This window comes from Palaemon carinicauda, chromosome 33 (assembly GCF_036898095.1).
Source record: "Palaemon carinicauda isolate YSFRI2023 chromosome 33, ASM3689809v2, whole genome shotgun sequence".
Classification (NCBI taxonomy): Eukaryota; Metazoa; Arthropoda; class Malacostraca; order Decapoda; family Palaemonidae; genus Palaemon; species Palaemon carinicauda.
Window position 1 is genome coordinate 75,419,666 of NC_090757.1, and position 13,439 is coordinate 75,433,104.

At 42.0% G+C, this 13,439-nt stretch overlaps 1 protein-coding gene across 2 annotated transcripts in view; it reads left to right on the forward strand.

Annotated features, from left to right (window-relative positions):
- LOC137625988 (dynein heavy chain, cytoplasmic-like) overlaps positions 1–13,439 on the forward strand; it is a 770,344-nt gene that overhangs the window by 377,757 nt on the left and 379,148 nt on the right. For both annotated transcript variants that reach the window (XM_068357067.1, XM_068357068.1), the window contains 2 exons: positions 937–1,167; positions 4,506–4,652. In XM_068357067.1, coding sequence (XP_068213168.1) covers positions 937–1,167; positions 4,506–4,652 — 378 coding nt within the window. The remainder of the gene's footprint in view (positions 1–936; positions 1,168–4,505; positions 4,653–13,439) is intronic.

Below are 13,439 nucleotides of genomic sequence, written 5' to 3' on the forward strand. Positions count from 1 at the left end.
TTTTTTCTTTTTATGTTGAACAGGCTGACAAGTTTATATATGACAGATCTATTTTAATGATGTTACTGATCTTAAAATATTTTATATTCTTCATTGTTTCTTATGTGACTTTCCTCATTGGGCTTTTTTTTCCCTATTAGAGCTCTTGGGCTTATAGCATCATGCTTTTCCAACTAATGTTGTAGGTTGGCTAGTACAGTATTAATAATAATTCTTTGATAAGTCATCCAACATTCCTGAAGGGGTTTGTTGTACCAATACTCTTGGATTTATAATTATGTAGACTATGGGATGTTGCATTTGCCATTTATTTTTTTTATTGATAGAATATATTATCTCATTAAAAAGCTTATCTTTGTCTTTTTTAACTGCACTGGTATTTTTATATAATTTTTTTTTATAGAAAGCAATTAGTAGTGAAGAAATCTTGTCTTTTGTAAAGAAAATGTATGTATGATGTCCTAACATTTGTAGTCCTTTATTTTGTTGTGTTGGAATTCTCAGATTCACTCTCTGTTAATTTGTTCTTCCTCCTGTGTTAACCAGAATTGCAAGATTATCCTCCTTTATGTATTTAGTCATATTCATATTGTTATTGTCATTGTTCTTAGCATCTTACAGTTTAGTCTAGTTTCTTTTTCCTTGCTGGGCAGCTTTCCTCTTTGCCTGGCTTATAATTATATAGTAATGATAATACTTTACTGTACTTTAAAGGTTGTTTTCCTGATTCTATCACCCAACGAAACCCTATGCCCTACAAGATCTGTTTGTCATATACATATCTTCAGTCTTTCAGATGTCTAGTGGAAACTTGTTGTGTAGTCTTAGGGCCACATATTGGAAAGCTTTAGAACCTACAGTATATGTCAGACTTCATCTTTTCTTGAACTCATGATTCAATGATGATGATGATTTAAAATCTTTCCTTGAACTCAGGTCCGCTTCAACAAAGTAGTCTCTACGGTTGATTACCCCAAGATCAACGAATGGCTGTCACAGGTGGAGTGCGAGATGCGAATGACCCTGGCCCAGAATCTCGCCTCAGCCGTTGCAGACATAAAGCAGTTCAAGCACGGTTCCATAGACACACCCAGTTACCTTCAGTGGTGTGACAAGTACCAAGCACAGTTAGTGGTTCTGGCCACACAGATATCCTGGAGTGAAGAGGTATTTCACATAGTCTGTTTATCATACGTAGTCAATGGAGATTTTGGTTGATTCTTTGTGGGATATTTCATTTAGATTTTTGGGTTTCTTTAAAATGTCTTTTATTATTGATTTTAAGCTTACCTTATTATTTACATTTATTATTTGGAAGTGGTAGAAAGGGCGTTAATGGATCATGTGTTGATAACTAAAAGAATGTTGGGAAGATTGAAAGACGTGCACGTGTTTAGGGGTATGGCTAACGGTATGTCTGATCTTTTTTGGTGGAAGGAAAATTAGTTGTAGCCTAAGAGTGGGGGAATAGAGTAGGTTGATGTAAAAGGGAGCTAGTGAGGGCTGAAGAGCTAATAAAACCGCGGTTTAAAATTAAATATCAAGAAAGGTTGAAAATGGGATATGACGAAGTGAAAGTAAGAGAAAGTGATAATTTAGAGGAGGAGTGGTAGTAAAAGAAAATTTTGTTGGGATTGCAAGTGATGTGTGTGGCAAGAAGTTTGTTGGAGGCAGCATGAGGAAGGGCAGTGAATGGTGGAATGAAGGAGTGAAGGTAAAAGTGGAAGAGAAGAATGGCTGCAGAGTAATAGTGTAGAGAAGTATGAAAGATATAGAGAGAAAAATATGGAAGTAAAGTACAAGGTATGTGAGGCAAAAAGGGCAGCTGACCTGAGGTGGGGTCAGGGATTGGGTCATTCATATGAAGAGAATAAGAAGTAGTTTTGGAAAGAAGTGAAGAGAGTAAGGAAGGCTGGTTCAAGAATTGAAGAGACAGTGAAAGATGGAAATGGAAGGTTGTTAAAAGTAGAGGAGGCAAGGAAAAGATGGGCGGAATATTTTGAAAGTTTACTGGATGTTGAAGATAATAGGGAGGCAGATATAATTGCTGTTGCAGGTGTTGAGGTGCCGGTGATGGGATATGAGAATGAGAAAGAGATTACAAGAGAGGAAGTGAGGAGAGCACTAGATGAAACGAGAATAGGAAAATCATCTGGTATGGATGGTGTGAGAGCTGAGATGTTGAAGGAAGGGGGTGTGACTGTACTTGAATGGTTGGTGAGATTGTTTAATATGTGTTTTATATTGTCAATGGTACCAGTATATTGGGTTTGTGCGTGTATTGTACCACTATATAAGGGTAAGGGAGATGTTCACGAGTGTTGTAATTCAAGGGGTATTAGTTTGTTGAGTGTAGTTGGAAAAGTGTATGGTAGAGTACTGATTAATAGGATTAAGAATAAAACAGAGAATGCAATTTTAGAAGTACAGGGTGGTTTTAGAATAGGTAGGGGTTGTATGAATCAGATTTTTACAGTTAGTCAGATATGCGAGAAATATTTAGCAAAAGTTAAGGAGATGTATGTTGCGTTTATGGATCTGGAGAGAGCGTATGATAGAGTTGATAGGGAAGCAATGTGGAATGTGATGAGGTTATATGGAGTTGGTGGAAGGTTGTTGCAAGCAATGAAAAGTTTCTACAAAGGTAGTAAAGCATGTTTTAGGATAGGAAATGAAGTGAGCGATTGGTTTCTGGTGAGAGTTGGGCTGAGACAGGGATATGTGATGTCGCCGTGGTTGTTTAACTTGTATGTTGATGGAGTGGTGAGAGAAGTGAATGCTCGAGTACTTGGACGGGGATTGAAACTGGTAGACGAGAATGACCATGAATGGGAGGTAAATCAGTTGTTGTTTGCGTATGATACTCTACTGGTTGCAGACGAGGAAGAGAAGCTTGGCCTATTAGTGACAGAATTTAGAAGGGTGTGTGAGAGAAGGAAGTTGAGAGTTAATGTGAGTAAGAGTAAAGTTATGAGATGTACGGGAAGGGAAGGTGGTGCGAGGTTGAATGTCATGTTGAATGGAGAGTTACTTGAGGAGGTGGATCAGTTTAAGTACTTGGGGTCTGTTGTTGCAGCAAATGGTGGAGTGGAAGCAGATGTACATCAGATAGTGAATGAAGGATGCAAAGTGTTGGGGGACAGTTAAGGGAGTAGTAAAAAATAGAGGGTTGGGCATAAATGTAAAGAGAGTTCTGTATGAGAAAATGAATGTACCAACTTTGATGTATGGATCAGAGTTGTGGGGAATGAAAGTGGCGGAGAGACAGAAATTGAATGTTTGAGAAGTGTCTAAGGAGTATGGCTGGTGTATCTCGAGTAGATAGGGTTAGGAACGAAGTAGTGAAGGTGAGAATGGGTGTAAGAAATGAGTTAGCAGCTAGAGTGGATATGAATGTGTTGAGGTGGTTTGGCCATGTTGAGAGAATGGAAAAGGGTTGTCTGCTAAAGAAGGTGATGAATGCAAGAGTTGATGGGAGAAGTACAAGAGGAAGGCCAAGGTTTGGGTGGAAGGATGGAGTGAAGAAAGCTCTGGGTGATAGGAGGATAGATGTGAGAGAGGAAAGAGAGCGTGCTAGGAATAGGAATGAATGGCGAGCGATTGTGACGCAGTTCCAGTAGGCCCTGCTGCTACCTCCGATGCCTTAGATGACCGCGGAGGTAGCAGCAGTAGGGGATTCAGCATTATGAAGCTTCATCTGTGGTGGATAACCGGGGAGGGTGGGCTGTGGCACCCTAGCATTACCAGCCGAACTCGGTTGAGTCCCTTGTCAGGCTGGGAGGAACGTAGAGAGGAGAGGTCCCCTTTTTTGTTTCATTTGTTTGATGTCTGCTACCCCCCAAAATTGGGGGAAATGCCTTGGTATATATATATGTACTGTATGTGGTTTGAAATTTTTAGTATCAAAAATAGGGGAGTAACGAAAGGACACTACTATCCCCCTTTCTAGTAAAGTTTATTCTCTTTGAGGTGTTTCATCTAAATTTTGGGGTTTGTTTGTAATGTATTTTACACACATGTATATATTTATTTGTTTATTTATTTTAAACTGACTTCATTTTTGTTTATTATTCAGAATTTTAAGTTAAAAAAATGGAAGGCAGGAAAAGTAACTACTATCCCTCTTTACAGTAAAGTTTATTCACTTTGGGGTGTTTCATCTAAATTTTATGGTTTGTTTGTAATGTCTTATTATTCACATATATTATTTGGAGGTTTGGTTTTTTAAAGAATATGGGGAAAATAACGACTACTAACTTCCGGCTAGCACAGTGGTAATGCATTTGCCTTTTATTTTCATGGCCATGGCAGCTGATTGATCCCAGCCCAGAACTGCGAATTATAAAAAGTTTACTGGGGATGTTACTTCTGTGGTGGGCACCAGTATAATGTTAGTCTTATCTAGCTGACGTTCTAGTGGACCCTTTGAAGGGTTCTGTTATTTAATCAAACATTGATAAGTTTTACTAGAACTTTGAGTGAAAAGTCATCTCTTTTTCTGAAAGGTCGAAGCAGGATTGACGGCAGCCAGTAGTGGTGATATGGGACCTCTCAAGCAAACCCTGTCGCAGGTGGAAGCTACGTTGAATATCTTGGCAGACTCAGTTTTGCAAGAGCAGCCGCCTCTCCGACGTAAGAAGCTGGAACACTTGGTTAGTATAAAACAGAGTTTTTGGAAGTATTTAAAATTGGTGTCTTTTGATCTTAAGCCGTATAACTATACCTATCTATCCCAAGTCTTTAAGCACTGTACATAAAATAACAATTGCATATGGTATTTCTATTTAATGAATGAATAGATATATAATATCAAGAATGTTCTTGAAAGTGTTTCATATTTTTTAATATAAAACTTACCCGCTGGTTATATAAGAATACTGTAGCTAAAGTCAGAAAATTCAAAATCTCGCGCGGCTTATCGCAGATATGCCAGGTTTACACTAGCGCCCTCGCAGTACGACAGGTAGAACTATACCAAACCACTTTAGATTTTCTCTGCCGGCCATAGCTGGCTGTACTATTGGAAATTCTGTCTCGTTTTCTTACTCTATTTGGACGTTATTTGGTGAGTATTAACGTTTTTGAGTTTGGGCTTTCGCTTATTTGTTTTATTTGATTTGTGATCACGTATTTATAACTTAAAAGGTAGGATTAGAAGGTTTTTCAACCTATTTTAAACTTCACGAAAGCATAGGGCAGGATGTAAACATCTCGTCCATTGATGACGTTGCAGCTTTATCCATAGGCTAAAAGTCTGTCTTGCATTTTTACAAAGAATGATGAGTGAATATTTTCTTTTGAAGTATAAAGTTATAAATTAAATTAAAGGATTGTTATTTCAAGAAAATTTTATCCTTTTAATAGTTTTTCTTTAGATAACCTTCGATCTGTTTGCAAAGATTAACTAGCGTTCAGTTTATTTTTGTTACGCAGTTGTCAGTATCGTTACAATATTACAATATTTTGTAGTGATTTTTATGAATAGTACATTCTTCTTACATCTCAAGTTTTCAAGTTGTACTATATAGAAGGAACATTTTATTTTGCAATTAATTGGTCCTTTCAGTTTTTTTCCTTAGTCAAAGATGAAAGGAAGTTACAGTTCAGTTAATGTTTATACGATGCAGTATTCTTTACAATCGATGTAGCGCACGAATCTATGTATCATTGTTTACTTGGTAGTTTTTGGAATACTAAAATTGTTCGTATATTAATTGAAGATGTTCCAATGGGTACGGGTGATAATTCGCTTTTTATTAGAACCCCTTGATCTAAGGGTTTGTTTTGATTTATAAATATATCTATTAAGGTAATATTTAATATTTAATATTTTGTTGCATTTATATGGGATTCAGTGACTTTTGCACTCCCATTCAAACCATTGACAGAATTGTAAGTCTCTCTCTACGGAGTTCATTTCGTTTGAGAGAGCATATACTTTGGTTTTCAGCTAATTGTGAAAATATCTTTTTACCAAAGAGTAAAATGCAAATTTTTTAGTGCTTAATTAGTCAGTGTATTTTATTCAGTGGAGAGTGCTTCTATTTGGACCTGTCGTTATCCTAGCCTTAGACCTCTGTTAAGCTCCCAGACCCATGGGAGAAGTTATGTTGAATGGAGAAAGGAATCGAGAGGGTAACCAGGCGTTACAGTCTTTTAAGACCCGAACAGAAGTCCTCTCGAGCGTTTTCTGACGATCCCCAGAACACTCACCCTTGCTATAGATAAGGTGAGGTATTAGTGTTTTCAAACATTATACGCGCGCTTCAGGCGCTAAGCTGAAAACAAAATTAAATTCGTTTTGTGTGTGTTACGTTTCATGCGGCGCGGACGTAGTGCCGCCGCGTCCACTTGATGGGTGTCGTCTCCCGACAGTGGGAAGCGCTGTGGGATCGACGAAGATAATGCTGCATACGTTTTGCCTAAGGTTGATCCTTGATCTTTGCTGTTAGACATGAAACAGCAACTATCTTCGTTTATGCAGTCTTATCAGCCTGCCGTTGGCAGTGCGGTTGGATGTCACGATTCCAGTCTTTGACGCGGTCGCACAGGTAACGTGTCTTTAACGGTAATGACTCGTTGTCGCACAGGCGGCCTACCAGCCGCAATGTTCAACAGTGGGAAAAGGTGGACGCATCACTTCGATTACCTGCTCAACGCCAACCGACTGCTCATAGCGCCTAGTATCAGTCTATTTAGGCGCACCGACGTTCTCCAGGCAGCAGAGCATGCTACCAAGCGACATGACAGACAGCAGAGCCAGTGAAGCGTGAGCGGAACGGTGCGTCAACGGAAGCGGAACGTCAACGGAGCGTCAGCGTCAGTGTCAGTGTAGACGCTTCAGCGTCAGTGTGGACGCTTCAGCATCAGTGTGGACGCTTCAGCGTCAGTGTGGACGCTTCAGCGTCAGTGTGGTCGCTTCAGCGTCAGTGTGGACGCTTCAGCGTCAGTGTGGACGCTTCGCTACCTATGACAATAGACTTTGATGTCTGCCTGACCATGACCGTCTAGCGTTGAGTCATTGTTGCTCCAGGCGCTGTATTAAGAAATAAATCTTATCTAGAAAGATATTATACTCTCGGACCAAGGCCTGCTGGGCTAATTCTTGGTTGGGAGAACTAGAATTAAAACCTCTAAGCACTGAGGTCTGAATTCAGAATCCTAAGGAGTGGATTCCTAGGATTCAAGACTTCTCTTCCTAGGAGAGAGTATTGTAGTAGGAAGGGAATAACTTTCAGAATATCATGAGATTTTTTCTGAAGAGTTTCCCTTTTATTTTATAACTGCTGCTCCTCGTTCCAACTTCAGAATTTTCGCTAGTTGCGTTGATGGTGTCTCTATTTATTTTATTTTTATTACTAGCCAGGCTACAACCCTAGTTGAGAAAGCAAGATGCCTTAACCCAAAGGGCTCCTATAGGAAAAGATGGCTCATTAAGGAAATAAGAAAATAAATTAATAAATAAAACATTAAATCATTCCCAGAAAAGTAACGAACCTTACTGTAGAGTTTGATGCAGCACCTGCAGCTGCAACAGCAGGAAGTGCATTAAGGCCTTTTTGGGCTCAAGCCATGTCGTCCTGATGGAAGTTCCTTAAAGTAGCTTCCTAAGGGATATATGTACTACAGTGATATTCCCAGAGAATTTTACCTTTAGGTATCCAGAATTCTACCTCCTGGGGCGAATATCCTTAAAGTTTCTCCTAAGGATATCGCAATATCAGCGGATGCATTCTTGACACGCCTCCATAGCAATCTGCACCCCTTAAAGCGTTTTTGCTTCGAGGAGGATGTGGCAAAATAAAAGGGAGCCGTCCAAAGGCTATTCCCGCTCTCGTAATACTATTGGGAATACAACAGCGCCATTCCCACCATGACGGACATTCCTTTTTTTTTTAGCGATCTCGCTCGGTGGTATTCCCTGGTGATCTAACTTCTCGATCGTTTACTGGATTATAATTATGCTTTCTCCATATTCTTCCGCCTCTGGAAAGTTGAGTATCGGGTCTTTCCTCCACACACAAGCTTATGTAGGCCGCACACTCCTTGCGGAGCAAGGAACTTGCGAGGTGCAGGGACTTTTTCTCGAAGTGCTGCTCACTCGTATTCTGAGTCCCCAGGTAAAGCCAAAACCAGTATGGCTGGGGACTTTCCACCCTTCCTAAGGGGTAAGTCACCCTATGTAAATAGCGTGGTTTGTATTTCGGTTACGGAACAAATGACAAATTCGGAGATAATTTGTATTTTTCCTAACCATACAAACCTTAGCTATTTACACATATTTGCCCGCCAGCCCTGTCCCCCAAGTTAAGTCCTACCCCTAAGCGAAGTGAGTCAGTTCACCAGTGTATGAGGGGGGAGGGGTAGCTAGCTACCCCTCCCCTACCCCTGCTAACTAGCGCGGGGGTAGTTAACCCTTGTTAAAAATCTAATGGCTCGCCATTTCAGCTACGCCGAAAGTAATACCCTATGTAAATAGCTAAGGTTTGTATGGTTAGGAAAAATACAAATTATCTCCGAATTTGTCATATGACGGTAACATCTTAGGTCTCTAGGTCTAGGTTGACCGGGAAATACCTTCTTGAGAGTATGGCACGTTTTGAAAATCCACAGATACATTAATGCTCTGGTATACTTCCATCAGGACGACATGGCTTGAGCCCAAAAAATGGATTTTGAGCGAAGCGAAAAATCTATTTTTGGGTGAGAGAGCCTTGTCGTCCTGATGGACCCGCCCTTCCTTTTCTTTAAAAAGGGCTATAGGACCCCTCCCTATATACAGTATCTGTAGCACCTCGTGTATCGCTACAAGGAATACAGATGGCGCCGTAGGCGGCGCTATGTACACTCGAAGCGAGATAGGAGAGGTGCCTTGCTAGCAGCTCTCCTTTCATTCTCGTTTTTCGTTTTCTTGCCACTTGACCCTTTTGAAGTGTTAATTCTGTTCGGGGTGCAGATTGCTATGTGGCGTGTCAAGAATACGTCCTCTGATATTACGCGATATCCCTGGTTCATTTAATGAGGGATAGTCGCTCCAGGAGTTAGAATTCTGGGTACCTTAAGGTAAATTCTCTGGGAATATCACCGTAGTCAAATATACCCAAGGAAGCTACCCTATAGGAACTTCCATCAGGACGACATGGCTATCTCACCCAAAAATAGCTTTTTTGCTTCGATCAAAATTCGTTTTTTCATAACTATACAAACCTTAGCTATTTAACCAAACTTGCCCACCAGCCCTATTCCCCTTGAAGTCCTACCTCCAAGCAAAGGGAGCTCAATCACAGGTGTGTGAGGGGAGCAGCAGCAAGTTACCCTCCCTACCCCCGCTAACTAGCCGTGTGGGTAGTTAACCCTCGTTAAAGATTAATGGCTCGTCATTTCAGCTTCGCCGAAAGTAGTACCCCTATTAAATAGCTAAGGTCTGTATACAGTAGTTAGGAAATATGCAAATTATCTACGAATTTGTCATTTTATGCATTTGCTAGTTCTCAAAAATTTTTTGTACCTGTGAAACTGTTCAAAGTCTGCGATTCACGGGCTACAAAACGTATCAAATTAGTATTTTCAAGAATTAGTTGGCTAGCATAGCCCTATGTACTGTAACTGATAATTAATGTAACCAAACCATATTTACTTTACATTTTATTGGTATAATTTCATAGTAAATAGCCTACTCGGGGAAAAATTCCATATCAACAATGAGATCAACTTTTATGTGAGTCCAGCTGACAAAATGTAAATATGGAGTTGTGATTGCATTCTCAGCACCCTTTATCTTTCTCCTACTCTAACCTTTCAATAATTTTGATAGTAGTGTTAATAATGGTAGTACTGTAATAACATTTAGATTAGAATAATAACTTTTCATTAAAAATTCATCATGATTCAAATCATCCTTTCTTTCATCAATCTCGCACCATCTTCTCTATCACATTGAGTGTTGTAGTGGTAACACAATTGTTTAATTCCTTGGATGCTTATATAACTTTTAGTTTAAAACTAGTCTAGTACTTTCTTCTTTTTTGATGGTGGATCTATAAATGACATGGGTACAAGCCGATATGAAATTAAACTGTCTCATAACTGAAGTTATGAAAAATATTTTGGAAATGGAATGTACAATTCTCCATCGTAACAGTTTAGAATTATCATAACTTATCATATTGTCTTTAGCAGTAGGTAGTTATTGTTGACTAATTGCAAACACAATGTTTTTCATGTTTTGTGACGTTTGTATGATTTTTTAGCGATATGGTAAGTAAAATAATTGTAATTACATATTTACTAAAAAACTTAGTAGCAGTAGTTGTCACTTGGATGTGTAAATGTGATTGATTGTTCGTTATGAGTGGCAGTGAAACATAAACAAACAAATGGTTTCTTTTTTACACGGCGTGTTTAGGAAAAACATGATATGAAATGACATTGTTCCTGAGCTAACAAACCTCACGCTATTTATATGGATTATCTTTTGATGACGCTGGAAGGTTAGCCATTAAGACTAATGTGAGGTGGCAACTGTACCCGACCACTATGGTGGGAAGGGTAGGGGGGCTGAAGGGTACCCAGCCACCTATATCTACTCACGTATTGGTGAATTATGTCCCTTTTTTCTTTTGGCTGGTAGAGATTGGATGTGTCCACCCTCTCCTCCTTAAAGCTTGGCCATAAGACTATTGCTTTACGCTGAATTATTTTTCTTTTTCAGCTGAGACTGTTCTTCTGACACTCCCATGCGTACCTGCCCTGGCTCTGATGGGCACTCCTGCGGCACCTTCATGTTGTCGGTAGAAACCGACCCTCCTTCACTGTGCCCGGCCTGCAAGGGACGTCTGTGTGAGCAAGGTTTGCCCTGCGACGAGTGTAGGGAGTGGCCTGCCTCCCAGTGGGAGACGTTTGGGCATTGTAGGAAGAAGTAGAAGAGAGACACCTCTCCCCAAGGGTCTTCTTCAGGACAAAGAGACCTTGGAATTCCTCTTCTTGCACTCCCTGGGATTGGCTAAAACCCCTTTTAAAGATGCTTTACTTCCTCTTCTTCAGGGTGGTGCGTGGAGAAATCCTTCTCCCGTAGTTGCTTCTACAGCTGATATGTTAGCTGTTTGCAGGGTCCAATTCTTGCCCTCTCCTACCCCTTCCATGCGGTATTGCAGTCATCGCTCCTGCTCACCCGTCTGGCGGCCTCCTGCCAACAACGAGTCCTCTCGCCTTCTTCAGATCTTGTCGTCCCTTAATGATCCACAAACTTCTTTCTTTTCTCTCTATAGTGCTCGCCTGCTTTGGATCTTCAGTCTACAAGTGATCGTCAGCCCACGGCCTGCTCTCCATCTGTTTGCCGCTCACCAGGACGAGACCAGTCATTTTCTCCCTCCTCCTGATGATTTCCCTCAGGACGTCGTTCCCGACACACTTATGATCATCGCCACAGATCGCGAGATCAACGATCATCCTCAGGATCTCAACGCTTTTCACAAGCCCATCGCTCTTCTTCTTGAGGTAAACGTTCACTTTCATGAGCCAGATGCTTACATTCACGAGCTAGATGCTCACATTCACGAGCTAGACCCTCACATTCACGAACTAGACCCTCACATTCACGAACTAGACGCTCACTTTCACGACCTAGATGCTCACTTTCACAACCTAGACTTTCACATTCACGAGCAACTCCCCCTTCGCGAGTGAAATGTTCTCCCTCAAAAGCGAAACGCTCTCGTTCACGAATGATACATGAGCCCTCAAGAGGACGACACACTCCATCACGAGTTCGATAAGCACCCTCTCCTTCTCGACACTCTTCCTCAGGCTCTCGACGCTCACGATCAACGCGACGCTCTCTGACCTGGCGGTCTCCTACTGCTCATTTTCTTAGACAATCTACACAAAGACAACGATATCCCAACTGGCACTCTAAATAAATGCTCTCCTTCTCGTCGACTCCCAGCTCCCTTTGCAGCTCGGGGTCTCCTTGCTAACCGCTCGCCTACATGACGGTCTGCTATGTGTCGCTCACCAACGCGATCTGCTTCATTCCTTCAGAGGCTTCCTTCGCCTCCTCACAGTCCTTCAATGAGCAATCGTAGCCCTACTGCACAACAGAGGCCTCCAAGGCTCTCTCCTTCTCGCTCGCCGTCGATCATTGAATGAAACGCGTCCATCTGCTCGAAAATCGCAAATTTCACTTGTTTCTTGCGTTTTAGCTCCACTTTCACCTATGATCCTGAGCCCCAAGCCTCTGGGAAGAGCCTCCACAACTGCACCCTCCAGCAGTCACCCTATCCTCTTCCCAAAAGAGTTTAGAAAGCTGCCCAATAAGTTTGCGGGAGTTCCTATCTCCCCTGATCGTCCTCAAAAGACCACGAAAGTAGGGATCTGCTTATGCCTCAATGTTTGACCCCCCTCCACCTTTTCAGGTTCCGAGACATGGCTCTGCTAAGAAGCGTTCCCCTTCTCCAGGTCTCCCAAAGGATACCCCATGTTTGATGTCCATGGGCAAGCTTACTTCTTGGTACTTCATCTTGGTGTCTGCCCTGCACAAGTCCCTGGGTGACCAGGGCCTCCTTGCCCTGCCTAAGCCTCAGTAATATCCGATCGGATGGACTATCCCAAGGATCCCACTAGAGAGATCTTCCACCGCCGCAGGCCCTGACCCCGGGAGGAAGCCTTCTCAAGTTTGACTCTCTGACAATATTCCGGTTCACCTGTCCCCTTCATTCAGTCCTAGAGGAGAAGACAGGAATGAACTTAGGTTGGTTCAGGACTTCGGCCATCTTCCACTCGCTCCTATCCGCTCTGGCAGTAGGATGATGACTAGACAAAAGAGGAAGATGCCGCATTGCACTCCACCACACGTGGACTGGCTTCAACCCCGATTGAGCAGTGATATGGACTCTCCTCGTGAGATCTCCTTTCGACCTTTCAGACCAGAACCTCTGGAAGTAGTTGCTCCGGAACTTCGCCCCGTCTCCATGCCATCAGGAGATGAGGTTCCTTGGACTTCCGAGGCTCATGCCTCAACTGAACCATAAGCTCTCTCCAGAGCTTCCATCTTAGAAGAGCACTGTCCTCCTCGTAGGGAACCAAATGACTCTTAAGACGGTTCCCAAAAGCTCAAAACTAAGGGAAGCCCTCAGGCCAGATATAGCTTGGGGATCCCTGAGGCCGGACCCCCAAGAAGCTACCCCGGTTGATGACTTTGATCTACCCCAGGCTTTTATAGGTGAAAGCTTGGAGGTAGATGAGTTTTTGGACTCTGATGATGACTATCTTCCGAGAGCAGCGAGTCCTAAGTTCCACTCTGAAGATGAACGCAGAGAGTCAAACTATACTTTCTGGCAGATCCTTGCGTGCATGCGCACAATGAATAAGCTGTCGGATCCTGGTTTTACTCCTAGGATTGCAAGGAAATGGTCCTGGATCACTTGTTTGGCACCCAGAGG